This window comes from Dryobates pubescens, chromosome 8 (genome assembly GCF_014839835.1).
Source record: "Dryobates pubescens isolate bDryPub1 chromosome 8, bDryPub1.pri, whole genome shotgun sequence".
NCBI lineage: Eukaryota > Metazoa > Chordata > Aves > Piciformes > Picidae > Dryobates > Dryobates pubescens.
This window is the reverse complement of record NC_071619.1, coordinates 15,261,512-15,284,245: the sequence shown is the minus strand read 5'-3', so window position 1 is coordinate 15,284,245 and position 22,734 is coordinate 15,261,512. Positions and strand designations below refer to the sequence as shown.

The window sequence follows — 22,734 nt, the reverse complement described above, 5'->3', positions numbered from 1 at the left end:
AAAACTCAAGCAGTGACCTAAGCCTACATTTCTATGCAAACTGTTGTGTAATGTTACCTAAGCATACATTTCTATGCAAACTGTTGTGTAATGTTACAGTGCTTCACTGCTAAATGGTACAGTTACTTAATTTGAAGTTACTCCAACACAGTTATTTAGTTTAAATCTGACCCACCTAACTTTACATGGGCTGCAACTTTACTGCAAAGCAAGTCGATCTCTTAAATGTTGCATTTACCAGAGAACATACCTGCTCTTTGAAGTGAAACCCTGAGATCACTGCACAATTTGGGCTCAATAAAGTAAACTTCTATGCAAACTTGCATAGAAGGACTACAGCAACCTGAACATCAAAATGTGTACTGACTCACAAAAGTTTTCTGGATGTAATTTTAAAGCCTTAATTGAAAATGTCCTTAAAAGAAGAAGTCTTTTGAAGGATAATAAATAACCTTTATTTTGAAGGAGGCAGAACGTTCCCCAAGCATGCAGAATATAATGTTCTGAGCTCTGATAACGGATATGTCCTGGAGCTATTCCTGTCACCACAGATCAAAATTGTTATCGTAACTGTGGATTTTTAAAGCTCTGTGTGTAAGAGGAAAAAGATTTACCCTTATCATGAGAGGAAGTAAATATATCATGAGGGAAAATACCACGATATAGACAGTTTCCAGGCATTTGACTACTAGATACTTAGCATAACTGTGAAGAAGAAAAGTTCTGAACGGAAAGAGGATAAATAGAAGGGAAGATGTTAAAGTTTCCCTTACTTCTAAAGGCAAGCATTGATAAAAGGAGATTGAAGATTAAAAATGTGAAATACACAGGTGGCAATAGAAAATAAAATGAGACTTACTGGTAGCGGGTTTTGTCCTTCAAAGAGTTTTTTCTCGAATCACTCCCTTCACTCAAATTATCTTCACCCTCCTCAGATTCCAAACTGCGATTGCAGCTCCGAATGGTTTGAAAGATATTGTTTGCTGTTGATTCTTTTTCTGGATTATTTAAACCATCTTGGCCTACTCGTTGCAAGAAATTGTCTTGTCCACTGTAATCTGAAACAAACTAGAGATATCTAAAAGATTAGGATGGGAATAAACAGAATACTGTGTTACCTACTTCTCACTGGAGAAATTTTCACAAGTTTGAAGAATATTTAGCATACATTTTCTATTAGATTTTGTTCCTACTTCCAATCCCAAATGGATTGGGTAACACAAATCATAATACCTCCTGAAAACTTTTTAAAAGCTTTAATCTTTTCATGTAACAGAGGCATTTTTCTTTTAAAAGCAAAATTACAGAATTCAAAGGAATTGTTAGTTTTTCATAGAGGAGAAGCTTGATCTACTAAACTTCTGAATTTGATTTTTAAGGAACTGGAAAAACTTCCAATTCCCAATGACTTATGAGGGAGGTCAGAGCATTTGACAGAAAATAGTTACACCTTTAAGGATTTACCTACTTACTTTACCTAAAGTATAAACATAATCCTTTGCTACTAATGTTAATTTCTCAGTACCCCAGTACCAAACTAGGCATAAACAAACAATTTAAATTGCTACAGTAACCAGGGGCATGAAATTGAGATCCATATAACTGAACAGCCTGGTAACAGCCTGGTTTAGAAAATTTTAACTAGATAATGCCTTTGTACAAAATAATTAATTACATAAAATAAAACACTATAAAATAAAGCACTTGTTGGCGATGAACCCAACTTCTTAGAATACCAATCTCATTTACCTCTAATGTTTCATCTTGGGAGTTATATCGTGGGCATAGTCTGATGAGGCTTGATGCTCCATCCAAAACTTCACAGAGCTCTTTTAAAAATACACCACAGAAAGGAACAACTTTACAGCCTGGAATATTGAGTGCCCGGTTGACCACTTTCCTGTATTCAGAGGATGACTCATGTTGGGCCATGGCATCTTTCAGACTTCGCATGGTTTCAATATCAGACTGGTCCATAAATTGCCACATTTTTAAAACTTTTCTTGACCTATTGAAAAAAGAGATTGTGGCATTTATTCAGAAAATTAAAAACAATTTACATTCAAGTACAACACCCACAGCATGCATATATATATATATATATATATATATTTGAGGAAATGATTATCATTACTGAGAAGTGAAGGAATGAAATCAAGTTCATTACTTTTATGAAAATCCTGATTAGTGGACCATTCCCCCCCCCCCTTTAAATTAGTAAAGAACAGAAATAAAAAGGAGAAACAAGCAGTCTGATTTACTAGAGTAACTCTGGGCATTTAAATAAAAGCTTGAGTGCATAAGACATACAAGTAGGACTTCTAAGATTTTCATCATGTCATTGCCTTAAATTTATAAGGGCCTGAGAAGAAATAATGATATGGAAATAACAACATGCCAGATGGTTGAGTGAAAAAGTATTTTAGTTGTATTATGATCAATCCCTAGATTTAACAAAAGATGTCTGGCTATTTTTTAAATCACAGGTTTTTAATTTACCATAATTTTTTTTCAGGCATTTCACTCACAAAATAAATTATTTATTTTCACAGTAATTAGTAAGTCAAGATTATGCTTCAGCTCTCAGGCACCACTACAGTGCTGTACATGAAAAGAATCTTTGATTTCCAATGGAAATAGCTCCTGATGCTACCTGAAGACTGTGAGTACTGCTGGGTGTTCTCTTGCCTTCTCAACTGTGTGTCTGTGCAATGATATTGCCTTTCTGCCCTCCCCTGGAACCAGACAAACCAAAATGTCTGCAGAGACACCAAGAGCAGAACATCCTTAACCCCACTTTCTGACCCAAAATTAAGCTCATCAGCACTATCCTTCCTCTCCTCTCTTTCCCTTGTGCCCCACAGATGCATTAGAGACAAAATCAAGATCTTAATTTGCTTTGCTTTTTCCCTCCTTAGAATTTACATGGCTTTGAGACTGTGGATGCACTCTGCTCATGTGAGTATTTTATGTACCAAAAAAGTAAACAAATAGCTCAATGAGAATGCTTACTAAACCACAAAGAGTGACAATACAAAGACATTAAAGTTTTGTTACACAAACACAAAATACAAGGAGGATCAAAGCTGAGAGACAGGAAATCTGATCTTAACTCTCCCTGTTCAGTCCAATTTGTTCTGAACTGCCTGTGCAAGGGCACTGCTTTCCTGCTTAGCAGTCCTGTATGAACCTACAGATCTGTAGAAAAGCTAGCAGTGAATCGCCTTTCTTTACTCCCGTACTCTTCTGGAGACACTGCAGACCTGGCTATCTAAGACCATGACAGCATGAGATCCCAACATCAATCAGTATAAATAAATTGCAGAGGTTTGAAAAACAAGAGCTTTAGCTGTTTGTTTGGTTTTGTTGGGGTTTTTTGCTGTTTTCAGTTGGGATTTTAAAATTTTCTTTCTTTTTTTTTTTTTAAATCACCACACTAATGTTTCATTTGTGTTCTGGAAACTCCAACCTCAAGTTATATTAGCTTTAGTTGACCACATGAACCACAACTGCTTTCCCATCTTCTTTTCACATTTTAAAAACTTCAGTTAAAAAAACCCCAGTGTTTTAGCATGCAGCACACTTAGCAGGTAGCAGGAAAACTGATGGTGTCTCCAGAGCATTTTGAAAGAAAACAGCTTTTAGGGTGCTTCATGTTTCCAAAAGGGATTACTAGAAAGTCACAGGGTGAGATTATGTGATTTAGCCACAGATTTCTGTTTAGCTTTCTGCTCTCCAGAGACATCTGTTTAACAGAAGCTGCAGCATAATCTATCACTGAAAAGCCATTTTATAAAAGAATTGACAGTACCTTAGCCCTGCCAGGAATTCCATTACAGCATTGTAGTTGCCCATATTCCAGCAGCACTTTGCCACATGTACTAAATATGAGAAGACTTCTCGTTTCTCCTCCATGGAACCTGCAGTCAGGATCAGCCAAGTAACCCACGAGCTCACCTTGTAAAATAAAATGGACAATACAGTCAGCCAAAGTGATGTCACTTGGAGCATTCATGCACACATGATGGAGGCACATGGGTTCTTCTGATTCTACTTATACACTCACGACCAAATCACATAAGCATTGCAAAGACACCTTACAACCTGACATCCATTACAATAGTCAAATTATTAACTACTGTAGAAATACTTCTATTTAACAAAAAACTACTGCATCTTAGTATCAGATATTCTGAATATACATTCAGGCAATGGGAGAAAATGGACAGCTTCATGAAGCATCAATTTCTGAAGCTGCCAAAGAGTCCCACAGCGTAGATTCTCATGAACACAGCCTACAAATCTCAGTCTCACACTGAATAACCTTTGCTCTTACAACATGGACAGTCAAAGTTGATAAACTGTAATTTTTATTTTAGCTTCATTTCATAAAACTGGCAGTTGCATTTAGTGCACAAGTGAGCTGCGCTGAACATTTAAAAAACCTCACACCATTCATCTGCAAGATTGCAAATGAAGTAAATTAAAAAACCCCACCTTCCTAAGTGTGACCATAGTACTGACTTCTGTTTGGTGATTAATTAATGACACAATCAGAAATTAACTTAGAATGTTACTCTGTATTTAAACAAACAAAAATCAAACCTTCATTTTATCAGTGCGCAGATTTTCTTTCCAGTTTATGTTCCCACAACACTCATAAAAAGTATCTATATTTCACATGGAAACCTAATTTAAACCAACTGTTCCTTTTTACAATATGATTCCCTTGGGGCTTGATTTTTGTCATTGTGTAAACACTTAGAAAGTAATAAACATCATTTGTTTACTGACACTGAGTTCCATTCTTTGGTCCTGAAGGAATCAAGTGTTTACAGACAATACTGAGTGACCAGAGGCATCCTCCTCAGAAACATCAGAATGTATTAGTTTGCTCTTCAGGGGGCACAGACTTTTATTTACAAAGAAAAAAAAAGGGAGTGAGAGAAAGAGAACACAAGCATGCAAAATAAAGTGTCAATGCATCAGTACTAACAGGAAAAAACACACCACCCAAAAAACCCCACCAAAAAACACACAGACTTTCCATTCATTCAAGTCCATGCAGACTTCTGAATCTCTCATTCCTGAGGGAGAACAGTCAAAGAATATGAGAAATCTAAGTTACTATTTAATCTTTCTGATGCCCACATGAGTCAAGAACAATAAATGAGAAATGTGCAGATAAATGTGCAGATGAAAAAACAAGGCATACCTTTAATACATGCGTGTTTCAGTGTGTAAAATAAAACATCAAAATATCACATTTTAAAGACCAAATTCCAGAGGAAAAGAGGTTATAAAATCATTCTGGCTTACATACAGTACAGATATACTCAGGATTGCGTATCCTGGGGGTGAAGATATTCTAAAGTTGCGTGAGAAGCAGGGGACCATGGACCAATTAAGAAAGTGTTCTGCCTGCTCTGGCCTTGGGTATGAAAGGCAAGAGCTGGAAGAAATCCACTCCAAGTCAACAATCACAGTCAGAATCAAAAGAAAATAGGTTAAGGACTGTTCAGTAATTACTGTAGATTTCTATAACTAACATGTAAAAGCAGAAAAGATTAGGAGCAGGTAACAGATACAGAGTTTTCAACAAAGGTAGAACAAGTAGAATAGAATAGAATAGAACAGAACAGAATAGACCAGACCAGGTTGGAAGAGACCTTCGAGATCATCGCGTCCAACCCATCATCCAACAACACCTAATCAACTAAACCATGCACCCTATCAAGACTCCTCCTAAACACCTCCAATGATGGTGACTCCACCACCTCCCCGGGCAGCACATTCCAATGGGCAATCATTCTATGTAGAATTTCTTCCTAACATCCAGTCTGAACCTCCCCTGGTGCAGCTTGAGACTGTGTGCTCTTGTTCTGGTGCTGGTTGCCTGGGAGAAGAGACCAGCCCCTGCCTGTCTACAACCTCCCTTCAGGTAGTTGTAGAGAGCAATAAGGTCTCCCCTGAGCCTCCTCTTCTCCAGTATCAGAACCCAACGACATACATGGAAACATGCTCAAGAAGCTTTCCCAAACACATCTTCATTGTACTGTTTCTGTAGAGGCAACAATGAAAAATAAATTAAAAAAAGCTCTCTGTATTGGCTGCCCTATACAAAATTTATCTAATTGTTGCACCAGCTCTGAATGAGAATTTGAATTTAGCTGAAAAATTAAGTCCTAAGTTGGTTATTTATAAAATGGAAAAACTGGATCAAAAAAGAAGCACATACCTGCAGAGCATGAAGACATGGAAACATAAAAAAGAAACAACCAAGGGCAGCAGATGACCCAGAGGTAAAATGAGGGCAAAAGCAGAATAAAATGCAATAAACACATTTTAAAACCCTCGGTGATTCAAGGTTGGCATACATTTCTTTGTCTATGCTGGAACAAAATTACATATTGGTTTTGGATAGTATTCCCATTTTCCAGAAGCAGCTCTGTTAGGGAATGCAAATGCCAAACATGCAATCTCACAAAAAAAATATAATGTTTGGTATGAAATACCAAGTGTGGTAATGACAGCTTGATTGATATGAGTTTAAACATTTCAAAGAATAGTATCACTTTAAAGAGGTATGTTTTAATCTAAGGTAGTAAATATGTAAAGAAAACAGTATCAAAATTGATAAAGACTGTCCAAAAAGGCAATTGAATTCAGACCCCCTATGAAGAAGCAACCTTCAAACTAAGACAGACACTTGTTGAAATTTTATTTAATAGAGAGTTTAAGACTGCTATAAAAAGTTATGAGGAACTCCTACAAATATTCTGTTAAAGCAAGAAAACCCCAAAACTATAAAGATCATCATGAGCAAGGCTTTGAAGCCTTGAGATGGCATATGCATATGTAAGAGTAAAATAAGGGGGCAAAAGGCACTAATGTGCCATGAAGTTGATGCTCACTTCTCTCCAGGACATGAATTCTTGTCCTCTTCTCTTACAGTAAGAGTAGGAAATATTTTTTAAATCTTTTACTATGAAAGAAGAAAAATAAAGTGTCTGAGTCTCTAAATTTTAAAATAGAATGGACAAAGGTGGGTACAATTAATCAGGCACAATTGGGGGACAGAATTGAGTATCTAAAGACACAATCCACTCCTGAAAAGTTATAAACATGCCTGCTTTAGAACATCTGGTATTTTTATTTTTGCTTGAGATCAGAAAAAGTGTGAGGAACAGTCTGGGATACTTGTCAGGTGCAGATAACATAAAATTTAGTATTGCTTTGTGTGTTGATGGCTTTAGGAATGAAACAGAATTGTTCCTCTACACCTGCTATAGATGGTTTCAAATCACAGTTCTTTTATGTCCTATTTAGCAGCGGTCAGGAGTATAAACTGACCCTTCTGATGGCTCTGAACAGCATCTGGTCTCCATAAATTTTGTCTAATTATTCAGACTCTTTGTTAAGTAATTTGAATGCAACATACAGCCCCCCAGAAAAGGGGATTATGGGCTTCTCAGTAAGCATAACAGACTGGTACCTCAAAACTGATTTCTTGGAAGGTTTCATCAGATTGAGACAAGAACAGAGATGCAATAAAGTGCAACAGTACTGTCAGAAAGGAGGGAGCAGAGGCAAAGAGCTGTGAACAAAGGTCATCTCCTTTCAGTGAGCTTCTTGCCAAGTGCTGTGCCTAACATTTGCAACAGCTTCTCTACTAGCTTTTTCAGTGAAGACAGCTGGAAAGGGAAGCTAATTCAGTCAGGTGAAAGAGCTGAGGGTGGCATTTTCCCAAAATGAAATGTGGTCCTGGAGCCTAGCTAGGAAATAAACACAGAATTATGAAGTAGAACTACCAGTTACCCACTTAAAATGCCAGGAGACTTTTCTTCTAGAAGTTTTGAAGGGGGGCGATGTGGTTGAATCAATAGGATTTAAAGGAATGGAAAATTGAGGCTGAATCTCAGCTGACTGAGATCACTTCCCAGCTTTGAACACCCTGAAGATTTTATTCTGCCCAGGCAGAATGAACTGATAAATCCAAAAACTTTATCATGAGAACAATATTCTAAAGCTATTCAAGGCATGTATGGCATTAATGACTCATAATGGCCACAGATAAAATAAATGACACACAAACAACAATGAAATACAGGTAAACTGACAGGACTGCAATCTCTCTTCAGAAAAAAATCAGGTATGACAGCTTAGAGGCAATTTAAGTGTATTAATCAGAACATACACTCATTAAACAGTACTCAGTAAGCATACTCTTGAATGTTGTGATTTATTGATAATACATGAGCAGTTCAGAGTATATCCCCAAAAGGCATAAACTGGGAGGCACAGATTATATTCAAGAAATAACAGATTTTCAAGATCTTCATATAAACAGAAGTTCTGAAATAAGATACTTCAGATGCCATCTGTGTGCACCTGAGCTAGATGCACCTTGCACAAAAGAAGAGAACAACTCTGTATTCATACTTATTTCTTGATGACTATAGAATTCACCTGGAAGTTAAATTCAGAACATTGCTTGCGCTTTGGCAAGCAAGTAGCACAGATAGTATTTCAGAGTGGAACGGTTTCTCTGTCACCAAAACTAGGCATGATCTCTACCTCCAAAAGCAGTTTTCTGGAAGGTGGAAAACTGCAAGTTCTTGGCAAGTTCTGACTTCTGGACACTTCAGCAGATGGATACTGAATGGTGCCTCCTCTGAGTAGTTCATTCTTGGTTGGCCTGCAGAGCTACATCTTCAGATGCATCACACCTGACATGTACCTAACCTGAGGATGAAGTACTATAAGGTAGCCAGCTGCCTATTTATCAGGCTGATACTGCAGCAGTACAAAGCCTTCACAGGTCAGGCAATGCCTGAACTAGCTAGCTCTGGGACCACAGACAGCACACCCCAGCCAAAAGAGTGTGCAGTAGCAGCCTTGCCAAGATCAAAATACATTGTGAGTATTCATCAGAATGAGTACTAATGCTTTTAGGACTATGTTTTTCTGTTAACTGTTACTTTAATGTCAGATCAAAACCTACATGCTGACATATTAATCATTATTTCCTTAGTTTACTTTTTTCACACTCGCCTTACATAGTTCTGTTTATGTAAGTCATTTTAAACTCCCTTCAGAACAGAAATCATCACAACAAACCTATAATTAGATTTCCGCTGCACTGCTGATGAGTCTGAAAAGTATGACAAAATGTATCCTGGCTTCATTACTATAATCCACATGATTGCAAGAGACAAGAAAAGTAATAAATTAAAACACAATCCACTTAAAGAAGTAGATAATAACAGTTGTCTTTTCATTCAGAAGGATAAAAATGAGTGCCCTTCAGGATTACTGCATACTAAGTAGTAAATGAGAAGAATCAAACCAAATAGAGACTTAGTTAAGATTTAAATATTTTCTGGTGCCCTAACACAGTGCAGCAGTGACAACACCATGCCAAATTGATGTCAGATACATTGCAAAATAAAGTAGCCTCATTTAAAATTTTCAGAGGTATACAAGCCTTCTTTGGATCTGAGTCTGAGCACACAGGATCTGCACCAGATGTCCAGGCAATGCAAGCTCTAGCTGTGCAATGATCTCAAGCACAGTAGTACAAACAGATATGTAAAGTTTAAGGGGTTTTGAAATTAGCTTTCTATATCACCTCTTATGATTTTAACTGCTCACTGTGGGGTTGGACCAGACGACAATTAAAGGTCCTTTCCAACCTAAAGCATTCTCTGATTCTATTACAGTATTTTCTTACATCTATAAATTACTTACTCTGCTCTCTATAGCTGCTAGAGAACACATTCTGTGATTTTTATTTTTTTTTAAACTGGGAATTCATTTATTGTTTATCTCTTAACAGAATGTTAATGCAGAGGTGGTACTGAGGGAGGACACTATTAAGTGTCTCCACCTGCAAATCTCAGTGTTTCATCATTGTACTGCTTTACACTCATTTCCCTAGCTCTTAAGTTTATAAGGCTTTTATAGCAATTCCCAAGCTACATAGTTCAGTGGGTGATGCTACATGGAAGAAATGTCTTCTATTTTTATATTACATTTTTTAGGAACTTCATAACACTTGAGAGATGGAGATTTCCAAGGTAAAATTAGCAAACACAGCTGGCTACCTGAAGTTTCACACTTAGCAATGCCAACAAGTAAAAGAAAATCTTTGGCCTCATCATAAAGAAAGATTACAGTACCTACCTTCTCAAACACCTAACATATAAAAATTCACCATGAACATCTTTCTATAATAAATTGTAGTTGATTCAACCACTCCCTACACTGGAGCAAGAAAGCAAGCAATGTTCATACTGACAAAATAAAGCACATGTGTAAGTCCCTGAATACAAAACAAGAAGCTGGTTTTTCAGCATGTTAATCTGTAATCATTTAACCAAGCCACTCTGGTCTAAATTATTGCATTTGATAAAATCAAGAAACTTGAGTAACATCAAAGAACATGAAAAATCCATGTAAAGAAATAATCCTCATCAGATATCAGATATTTATGGCAAGAAGAAAAAACACATATTATCTTGTTTAAATGCAGAATTGTTAGTATATCACTGCACTCTGATTTCTCCCACTTAATAAAAAAGTAACTAAAGCTACCTTTCAAAACATCACAAGTCTTTCCACAAAGGAAAAGTGCTGCTGAGGGATGTTATTCTTTTAAAACTCTAAGAAGCAGATTCAGATTTATGAGGCTTTTAATAAACACTATTAGTATGAAGCCCTAGTACTATTAGCTCGCTACAGAGACTTCCTTCACATTTCCTGCTAACTTCCACACAAACCTATCAGTGCATACCGATGGGTATAAGGATCACAGTTTACAACACAGATTTGATTTGTTTTACATGGCTCTCACAAGAGCTTTGTTATTAAAATTCCCGGGATTTTGGTCTAATATGATGCAATTCTAGATGCAATTTAAAGATTTTGAGTATTTTAAATTGCATAGCTTATGAACAGATGGTTCACTTCACATGCTTGAGTGAAATTACATAACCTTACAAAGAACATTTACCATTTAAAATCTGATTAAGCTCAATTCCAAACAAGGACTGGAAAGAGTTGGATATTTGTACAAACACAATCTTTTAAAAAATATTATGCAAACCCATGGAGGCATTGCAAAAAAATGCTGAATTAAGAGACAGAGCACAGTATTTATTTACATTCCATTATTTTAATAAAATGCTATGCCTCTGTTTTGCTAGTGAGGGTTCAAATTTGTGTTTTGAAGGAACAATGAGGAAAACTTAAAAATTCAAACCATTTCAAATAAAACTCTCGTCAGTCAGCTTCCTCAATAGCCATATTTTTCGTTAACTTTACTGATTATAAGAATGACTTAATGAATGATGAAACCTCACTACTCCAGTGCTATAGTGGAGTAAGTAATTCAAGTATTTTTTTCTTCCTATGTAAATGAAGGGCAACAAGGCTGGTGAGGGGCCTTGAGCACAAGCCCTATGAGGAGAGGCTGGGGGAGCTGGGATTGTTCAGCCTGGAGAAGAGGAGGCTCAGGGGTGACCTCACTGCTCTCTACAACTACCTGAAAGGTGGTTGCAGCCAGGAAGGGGTTGGTCTCTTCTCCCAGGCAACCAGCACCAGAACAAGGAGGGACAGTCTCAAGCTGTGCCAGGGGAAGTTTAGGCTCGAAGTGAGGAGAAAGTTCTTCACCGAGAGAGTCATTTGTCATGGGAATGTGCTGCCCAGGGAGGTGGTGGAGTCACTGTCCCTAGAGGTGTACAAGAGGGGATTGGACGTGGCACTTGGTGCCATGGTCTAGTCATGAGGTCTGTGGTGACAGGTTGGACTCTATGATCTTTGAGGTCTCTTCCAACCTTAGTGATACTGTGATACTGTAATTTTTCAATGATGTACAAAAAAAATCACACTATGTGTGCTTCTTGTTTTGTATTTTCAGTTCCATAGTGGGATTACATTCAGACAGCTGTTTGAATGATCTTTCAGTCTAGTACAACTTTCAATCTAAGATATCACAAACACTTTGTTTTTATTTTAAGTTTGTATTGCTTTTCATCTACTTGAAGCTGTAGCCTGGAAGATCAAGTTACAAGAGACTCTTTACATGTTTATTTTAAGCAATGTTTGAAATTATTTAAAATGCTTACATAAACACAAATGTTTACAACATGTACTTTGAACTTGCATTTCTGTGGTTGCCTTGCTGGAGGGAGGCAGAAAAGTGGCTGAGAGTAAAAGCCATGAACAAGTCAAGAGTCCAGAAGGGTAAAGATACAGAAAAAGAAACAGGTGCCCAGGAAGACTGACATACCATAAAGGTATGATACCAATGAAGGACCACATGGCACTCCAGATAAAGAAACAGGGCAAACTCATAATATCAAACAGGAATCAGAGAACAGAACTAAATGAAGAAAAGCGCAGTACACAACGAGAGATGAATAAAAGTATGTTGTTACAGTTCTCAGGGTCTAAAACACACTTAGGTAATATTTTTCCAACCTCTTCTAAGCTACCAGCACTCTGCTAACTCCGCAGAATATCTTTAACGGCTTCCTCCCACAGTTTTCATACATCCATGAAAATTAAACTTCTGGTAGTCAGTGCTTTATCAGATCAGGAAAAAAAAAAAGTGTATTATTATTGTCATGTGCACAGTCTTAGAGAACCCAAAAGCCAAAAGTTTTGCAAAGCTAGATGTTATGATATTCCACTCTCCTCCATCCACGCTAGCCACTAATTCAGGACCACCTTTTAACTACATTTAGGAAGAGAGAAGAATATCTGTCATTAGTTTGATCCACTGCATTGGTCTAACAGCTCTCTGTGATCAATTTGATATTATTAGAAGCAAATGAAATACCAGCTGTCTCACTGATGAGTACATCTTGTGCCCATGTCTACACTATTATAGAACTACAGTTTTAATCAAACTCTGTAAGGCTATGGATTTTATTTATAGGTGCCGATACTGAACACATGTAGCAAAAACCCTTCGTGATAAATAAAAATCAAACAGCAAAATACTACACATGGAACAGACTATAGTGTAGCTTTGAATTATTCTAGCAGAGTTAATAAAAGACAAAAAAACCCTGAACACCTAAAACATTGAAGAGTATTTTGAATATCAACAGGTAGATCTGCTTCTTCCACTCCTCTAAATCTGAATTAACTACTGGCTTGGTTACATGCTATAAGCTGGCACTTGTAACAGACCCACATTTTTTTTCTCAAATATAACTGGCTTAGCAATACATTTATCCTTATTCATACAGAGATGCTATACATCATTGAAACATACAGAAAGACTCTTTACTAGCTGAAAAATATTTAAACATATGTTAATTCCTATATTGCAACACATCCAAGTTTGGAGCTATTCACTTTCCAACAAAACAGGAAAAGCCCATCATTTTCAATGCTTTCTGTACTGTCTTCTGGCAATAAAACCAGAGTGGGCACAAACTCAGAATATTCTATCAAACTTATTTAATATATGATCTTATTTAGTCAGCAGCTATTGAAAATTTAAACCAAACACATTCAGAGTACCTGAAACAATGCTTCCTTCAAGACATTTATAAAGAAGTAACACAAATACTGATGGGAACAGGTAAGGAAATAAATAATCCACAGGAACAAGCTGTATAACACAAACAGAACTTCAGGTCAAACAGGTTAAAGGGACAGAAAGGTCATTCCCCTTCTATGAGACTATTTGAAACCTCAGGCAGCTACAAGAAGAAAGTGAGAGAAAACCCAACAGCATCCATTCATTCCGGTGCCCAACTTTCTTACGTTAATTAAAATAGAAAATTACTTTCCATGTTTTCAGTTTGTCTGCTAAAAGTCTTCTGAAATATTACAAAGTACTTTTTTTTAAGTATTCTATAGACTACAGAACCTATCTGGGGCCTAGCAGTTAAACTTTTTCCTTTTAGTAATTTAACTTCTCTGTACTTTGTATATTTGTTAAATCTGATTTAGACTTCAGGATTAAAGAACAACTAGGGGGAAAAAAGAGTTTTAATCATATTATTGTAAAAGAACACTTCTGATAAATAAAGTTCTAATTTCTACTGTATTTAGATGTCTAAAAAGAACTGTGGATACAAGGGAGCACAATATAATTTTCTCTGTTACTTCCTGGTTTGGTTTTCAGTGTTTGATACCACATTCTCACATTATATCACTCCAAGCAAAATGATTTATCAGATCTGCTCCTTACATCAGAATTAGCATCTTGTGAATTGCAGAAAAGCAGGACACGTTTCCTCTTAAGCAGACTAACCTTTTCCATTAATCCTCATTAAATACTCAATCATCATTACACAGTGATCTATACTCTTTCTGCAGCATAGTGTAACAGTGACTCAGTCTGCATCTATCACTCCTCTGTGGTTATTCACTAAGTTTAACTTTTCCTTTTTCAAGCTTACTGTGACTATTCCACCTGGTGAAAAGTTCTCTAACTCTCATAATTTTTTCATTTAACTTTAATTTTATGAATTATTTCTTTAACAGTACTAACCAGGCTTTTTATAGCAGCATTACAGACATTATTTAAACTTCAGTTGACAATCTCCACCATGACTATCAGCTTTCCGTAGTACAGTAAGTAATAAACTGATACTTGGAAACCCGTAACAAGAAAGGACACAGGACAATTTAATTCCTGAATCTGTTCTAGTAACTGTCTGTCAGATCTGAGCCCTAACCACACTCTCTTAATCAAAGCCAGCTTCTGTTTCCCAGCCTCAGCAGCACAGGATTCACCGGTTTCATGTTTGTGCTATTATTCGTGGCATGCTTGACAGGAGCTTTAATCCATGTTATCCATCTTTCATGTCTCTACTACCATTTTTTTCCCCTACCACTCTTCACAGTGAAAAGAAAAAACGTGCAAAAAGGATCGAGAGCACTTTAATTTCTATCTTTCATGAATGATAATAAAGGTAACCCATCTCTCAAATCTTCATTCTTTATTTTTTTAAGATCATCATATATCAGAAACAAAATTAATTATTCATTTCAACCAGCAGCTGTAACAAATAAGCTATCTCCAGCTGTAGTGGAGTTCCTTGCTGTATTCATGAATTTTAGGACAAAGTGCTCACTAAAGCCATGTAAAACAGGGTAAGATGTGCAGTTATTACAGGGCCCAGAGGCAAACAAATTGCACCTCTTCCACAAGACAGATGACTCAGCCCACTGACACCTGTAGTAGATACTGACATGAAGACAGCTAAAGGTGTAAGACAGGTGAATGTATTTGAGGCCGCTCAGCTTGGAGAACAGAAGGTTCTGGGGAGACCTTACAGCTACATTTCAGCATCTGAAGGGGGCCTACAGGAAGGCTGGGGAAGGATTGGATAGGAAGGCTTATAGCAATAGGATGAGGGGCAATGGTTTTAAACTGGAGCAGGGTACATTTAAGTTGGACTTAAGGAAGAAATCTTTTAGAGTGAGAGTGATAAAATGCTGGAACAGGCTGCCCAGGGACATAATTGAGGTGGAGACATTCCTGGAGACATTCAAGATAAGACTTGATGTGGCCCTGGGTAGCCTGATCTACTTGGAGGTATCCTTCTGAGAGTCCCTTCCAACCCAATGCAATCTGTGAATCTGTGTGTAAATAGGCAGTGAAAACCTTGCCACAAAGACACTAACAAAGGAACTCTCCTTAATGTTTTAGTTGCTTATCTTGCCTCTAAAGCAAGAACAGAGATTCTTTTTTATAAATAATTGAAATCAGGCAATGCCCACAAATTAGCTACCTATTTTGTGCACTGTCACTCAGTAACACTAAGGTACTGGTTAACATCTGGCTGGCCAAAAGCCTATTCAACCTTTGTCAAGGAACGTGCTCACAAATCCCACTGCAATGTGAAGTTCTTCTGGCTTTCTACAACTTTTTTTCCTTGAGCACTAAGTTAATTGTGGTGCAGATTTCACACTATATCATTCTTAAATTATTTTATCTTTTTTTTTTTAATCCTTTTCACACTTTTCATCTCCTTTCATCAAGCTTACCACACTATGATCTCAGAACAGGTATCTGACAAGAACGATTTTCCACTGTTACACAACAAAACACATGATTTGCAGAAATTCTCTTGAGTTAAGACTCTCAAGATGTTAAAACAAGCTACAGATATAATGAAATGCTGTCGTTGGTAAAAGCTCCAGCTATTATCATCCTGCTTTTTTACAGGAAACAAAGTTTTGGAAATGCTCCTGATGGATCACGAGCATTAATGCAGTCACTGAATCACTTCCAGTACTTTGACTCAAAACACCTTACTCAGATAATACAGCAGAAGAAAATTAACATTGCAAGGTTGATCCATGTTAGACAGTATGCCCACTATCACACTTTTTCACAAATGAAAATTGAGCAGGGAAAATAGCAGCAGTTAGTTATTGCACATTCAGTCATGTTAATTGTCTTCAAGTACCAATTTAGAGAGCAACTGATTTCTGATTCAGTTCTGTAATTCTTCATAGACCATTTCCATATCAAACTGTCAAGGCTGACCACGCAACACAAGTGCTTTCTCCTGTGTGAGACTCTCCTATACCTTTCAGAGGTCTAAATACTGTCATTTCTATTAAGTGAACACTAACCAACAGTAAATAGAAAGGTATAAGCAAATTATTAGAAGACATTCATACTCTGTATCTCACCAGTAACAATATTGAAATAATTTGCATCTAGAAGAGTTTTGTAACAGCAAATATATTTACAGTACAAGGGAACCATGGGATGTTTCCCAGTATCTACTGCTTGACCTTTCACTCTGCGGTCAATGGGAGTTTGCAATTTTTGTCATGAATGGAAGTTTCTGGCAGTTACTAGAATTTACATAGTAAATCTCTCTACTTCCACTTAAACTCAGTTTGTATATTTAAATCTTAATTATTTAATGAAGCCCTCATTTAAGTTTCCACAAAAATGTCAGAATTTCTTGTTTTAAAGAAGCTCCTTTATGTCACAAACCAGCAATTATTGACTCTTATTTTAAACGAGCATCATAAAGTGTTCCTCATTAATACGTAGTGTCAGAAAAATTACTAAAAAGCATATTTCTTCACCCCGAAAAATCCTCTATATAATTGTTTATTTAACAGAAGGATGGCATGAAATTACTTTTTTCCCATTACATATCAGAAGACTGTCATCCTACAAGTCATTCTGGGTTCTGACATTATAAACACACTTCAGTATTTCTATAGGCAATGCCAAAAAAAATCAGCAAGTGCTCACTGATTTTTGCCAACAAAAGCATGACTCTTTGCAGAAGAATTTTCTTGCCATTTATGAACACAGAGATTTTGAAAGTTCATGCTTGTGACTGGCTTTGGTAACTCCACCATAAGATAAAGCAGATAGCAAAACAGTGATTTATTGCAAGCGGTAAATATTGTACAATAACTCCATTTAAACATATAACATCTATGTTTAAAAAAGGTTATTCAAGACTACACTGAAAATAATTAATTGCACTAAATATTATGTAATTTATGCACTGGATATTTAGGAATTAACTTAAATTATATGAAAAGTGATCCTGTTGCATTACCGACCACGCAATGCTGAGCTACAAAAACTGCAAGCTCACGAACCTCTAACACTAAAAGATAATGCTGACTGTTTCACCAAAAAGCAACTTTAATGTTAAAGTTCTCATTGATATAGAACAGTCTTAGTCATTTCTGAGAAAATTTCTTCACCCCCTACTTGTTCTTCAATTCTGTGACTGGTCAATGTCAGAACATACGATGATCAGTCAGAGCTAACTGCAAAATGTCCTAAGAAACTGCTCTGAAACTGTGCCTCACCATACTAGAGCTTGACCACTTCATCTTTTCCCACTACCCTCACAATGGTGATCACTCTAAGAGAAAAATGCCACAGGAAGGAAGAACCCAGCTGCATCAGCAGTTAGATTCCTCTCCAGCTACATACCAGCCACAGTATTTTCCTAAATGACTGTGAAATTCCCATAATAGAATTAGGTAAGAAAAGCCAACATGTTCATACTATTTCACCTCCTAAATCTCAGTGACTTGAAAGAAAAAGGAAAACTTTGAAACATGCTAAATATTGAGGCATTGATTCTTATTTGCCCAGGAGGAGCAGGAATTTCACTGGGGGTTAATACATATTCTGCTTTATCTACTAAATTTTGTGGTGTCTTTTTGCACAATTTTCATCTCTTATTAAAGCACTGGAATGCAGGGAATAATTAAAGAAAAGAGCATAAGTAAAGACTTCCTTCATTTTATTCTCCTTCCACGAATCTAAGAACTGCCAACAATGTCTAGTTCACACACACACAAAGGAATAAATAAATTATTCCATTTTTCTACAGCTAAACCACAGGGTTTTATTTCAAAGTTTGCTTCTTTTGTTTTGGGTTGGGCTGGGTTTTGGAGCGTCGACTCTCTTTTGAGCAGTTTTCTCAATCCTTAATCAATTTTCTATTAAAGTCATCAGAAGATAATCTTATTAAAAACAAAGTCAAGTCTTAGTACAGAACTCATGATTCAGCTTATGGAAACACGCCACACCAAATGACACTTCTTTGTATAACAATATTCAAGACACACATGCTGATTAAATAAATAAATAATCAAACAGTGTAGATTAGTGCACCTACATTGTACAGAATGCAGACATTTCTAGTTTAGCATACTTGCAGGCTGACTCCTAAGATCCCGCTTAGTCTACAAAACTTCAAAACAAACAAATACAACTCCACATTCTGAACGAACTAATAAACTGACTGAAAGTATACCTCATACTGTCCATGTATCCACAAAGAAATATAAGTTTGCAATTCTTTTCATGCAGAAAACCCTTAGGTTGTAGTTTTCCAAAATCACTGAGCCAGTCAGCCACGTAACTCCTATTAAATTCAGTGGAAGTTATTTAGTTAAATTACCTGGTGATCTTAACTTAGGGCTTATAAATTTGTCATTACAGTTAAATCCAGCTCTGAGAGATAAAGGAAACAACTGACCCACAAATTAGGTAGTAACCCTTACGAAAAGTAACTTACCTCATTAAACCTTGTCACAAGATCTTCTATGGCATTCTGTTCACCACTGCAGGAAGAAAGAATAGTAGCCGATATGGAGGCTTTAATAGATGGCAGCTTGCTTTGACATTCAGCGTTACTCAAATCCTTGGTTAAAAAGCAGAGGTAGTCAATGGGTAAGACTTTCCGGTAGAGCTCCTGCTCCTGCTCGGTCAGAATGCTGGCAACCTCCTCAGGGAACTGGATGAGGTGCTGCAGTTCGATCAGCTCTTTGCTGATACCAGCCACGTTGGAGGGAAGGACGCTGGAGCCAGCCATAGATGCACACGCTTGACGTTCTAAAACAAAACAAAGTAAAAATTTATTCAGTTTCACCTTTAACTCCTGGACTGGGCTATGCAAAAGCATGGTAATGTGTTCCATTTGCTTTGTTGCAATGTCCATTCATTTATGCAGCAGCACGCTAAATACTAACTGCATTTAAACAACCTAATATGTTCTGTTAACTGGAGTCTTTCTGCATATCTCTGTACCTCATATTAGCTAGACAGTTGGTAACCGCGGCTTCTGAGATTGTTAAACTACCTGTCAAAATGTGCTTGCTTCCTGGCTTATCCAAATGCTTGCTTCAGTCACCTGCAGCTTTTGCTAGTAAAAGGATCATCTGAGCAGGGTGTGGCTCCACTTTAGAGTCCACTGTACAAAAGGGATTGAAACCTTGACTGGTACATCGGAACTCTACTGCCACAAGAAAAATGCATAATGACCACCTAAAACTCATGTGGGTCAGCATTTTTCTTCATATTCCTCCTCCTGTAAGATACCATTTGTCTGATCTCACTGCACTGTGAAACAAAAATTCCCAAAGTTACAAAGCATTTTTCATTCCTCTGGGAGAATGCATGTATTTGGGGGTATGTGTTTTATCTGTTATTACAAAACATTCATGGTAGTTTTATAATATTCTAGCAGTGGTGTCCCTTGAAAAATAAAACTTTTCCTAAGAAGGAAGAAGCCAGACTTTGAAAGATCCTATAGGAAGCCTGAAACATCAACATGATGATTCCAAAACAGTGACTATGAGCCTTCTGACTAAGTAAGTTTAGAATGGGTTCTCTGAACAATAATTTTTCAAGAATTACTTAAATGTATAAACAGTCTTAGTAGTTTATTCTGTACTCCTCTTCCTTCCCAGGAAAAGGAGTTTATTTTTTTCTATTTGCTTCTCAAAGTATCTTTAGAGATTGTTTGCACTCATGGTGCAAAAGTGGTGTTACACTCCAGATGTGTCTTTTACTTCCTTTTTAAAATATCAATAAACTCTCTTTTCATAGTGTAACCAAATATGCTTTCTGTTCTCTAAAACTAATCCAAGTTCATAATGACTGATTACAATTCATTCTCTTATAATAAACATAAAATATGATACATGGGGTTCTCTGTCTTACATCTATCTTATGTAAACTCTAATATCAATCAGTGGGAAGTTAAAAAGACATAACATTACTTTTTCTTAAGACATTCTACTAAAAGTCAAAAGGTAAATTATGGCAGTCCTAAATAAAGCCTTTGACTGAACAGAACCTGTTCAGCAGTTTTCAAATAGGTAAAAGGCTTCAGAAAGAGACAGAGCAATTGTTTCTGCACGCAGACTAGCAAGGAAAAAATAAAGGACTTTACTTGTAACAAGCAATATCCTGGCTACATAGTGGAGATCAGGTATAACTTCCAGGACAGCAAGCTATTGCTGTACAGTATCTGCAGCTATCAAGAAATCTCTGTCACTGAAACTCCTGCACAAAAGATCAGGGGAGAAAAGACAGTTAAGAAAACCATGTTGACATGTTGATTCTATTTTCAGTTGGAAAAGACCTCTAAGATTATTGAGTCCAACCATTAACCTAACACTACCATGGCCCAAAGTGTCATGCCTACACATCTTTTGAATACCTCTGGGGATGGAGACTCTACCTTCTCCCTGGGCAGCATATTGTAAAGTGCAACAAGATTTTGGGTTTCCTCTTAGTCTGGTCTCCTTTGATACTAGATAAGACTCTAATTCTATTTCCTACCTCAATCTGTGCAGAAAAATGCTAAAAGATTTTGTAAGAAAAAGCTCATTTGTACTGCTCTTGGCATTGCAAGAGAACACACTTTATACCAAAATAAAAACAATGCAAAACATAACATTCATTTGATATTTCAGGGTTTGTATACTTGTATGCTGTTTTGCATATACAGACAAAACTGTCACCATCACAACCAGTGTTATCTCAGAAAGAAAACAATACAGAAGGCATGAGGCAAACACCTTGCTCCCTCATACTGTCTTGCTGCCCACTCCATGCATGACAATTCTTCACACTCCAAGACTTTCCTGGGGAATAATGGGGTGGCTTGACAGCCAGAAGGCAGAGAAAATACAGCACACAAAGTGGATCCTTTTGCAGACAAAACTGCACCAGAAGATGAATTCCCAACTAATACATAGCAATTACTAACAAGCCTCCAAGCTCTGTAGAAGCCATCAGGGTCAGGAAAGGATAGTTGGACTAGACAGCTCACATCATGGATCGGCTGCAGGTGATCACACAACACAGGTGACAAGGCAGCTAGTAGCATAGACAATACAACTCCACAGAAATACTGGTGCTTTGCAAATTCAATATTATTTGGTAACTACAATTATCAACACCTTTTATCTATCAAAATAGTAGGAAAGGAAGACATAATTATATAAGGAGTACCCAGTCAAGAAGCAACTGAAGGAAGAGAGAATATGCTAGTGGAGATGAGCTGCTCCCTGATGCATTGCTTGCTGTCTAGAGTTTGGGGTCCATTGTCAGTAATTCACCTTTTCTATTGCAACACCAACTACAAAAACTGCCACATTCATACTTCCAACAGATCTATATTTCACACTGTCTCAGAACTTCAGCTTTGCTCAAAAACTGCAAAGACTGGCCAAGTGTTGACACTGAATTTGCAACTCGCTAGAGCATTGTTCACGGTCCTATTGTACATTGCCTTGCCTACATACAATCACATTCAGGCTCCACTTACTACAATCTCTCACATCTCCAAACGAGGCTCAACACACTGAAGTGACCAGAATTGAGAAGGGGGCTCCCCAGTGTATCTCCAGACTGTCAGAAACTTCTAGGAATATCTGATTTGAATTTTATTTCACTAGACTAACTGACTATTGATCAGGTCCAGCAGGGAGCTAATGTGAGGATTTTGAAAGCCTTTAATGAAACCGTTATGATCTGCAATGAAAGCTTCACAAGGCAGTTTCATTCTGACAGAAAAATGAGCCTGTCAAAAAGAAAATCTTCTTGTGGAAACTATGCCAAGGCAACTCAAGCCACAGGCTAAACAAAATCAGCCACTAGTATTACTGGATTTGGAAGAAGAAAATGAATAAAATTCTTCCTGATTAAAAAGCCTCTGGATTTTAAACTGTCATTTCTCAATTGCCCATTAAACTACACAACTGCTGCATGTTTTATGTATGTCTCCACAGAACAAGCTGCTGCAGTAAGAGTGAAGCTGATAATGAAGGAAAGGCACACAGGTCAAGCAATTACAAAGGCTTACAGCTGAAGTATTAAGTACAAATACAACTTATTTCTGTTGACTGTTTATACAGCTATAATTCTTTCATCCATAATTCACATCTTTTCAAATCTTGGTTGTTCACTTA

General features: G+C 37.0%; 1 protein-coding gene across 3 annotated transcripts in view; it reads right to left on the bottom strand.

Moving 5' to 3' along the window:
* The window catches only part of PLCE1 (phospholipase C epsilon 1), a 120,304-nt gene that overhangs the window by 32,618 nt on the left and 64,952 nt on the right, over positions 1–22,734 (bottom strand). For all 3 annotated transcript variants that reach the window (XM_054163386.1, XM_054163388.1, XM_054163387.1), the window contains exons 3-6: positions 19,050–19,366; positions 3,812–3,957; positions 1,750–2,008; positions 860–1,068 (exon numbers count right to left, since the gene is read on the bottom strand). In XM_054163386.1, the coding sequence (XP_054019361.1) occupies positions 860–1,068; positions 1,750–2,008; positions 3,812–3,957; positions 19,050–19,366 (931 nt within the window). The remainder of the gene's footprint in view (positions 1–859; positions 1,069–1,749; positions 2,009–3,811; positions 3,958–19,049; positions 19,367–22,734) is intronic.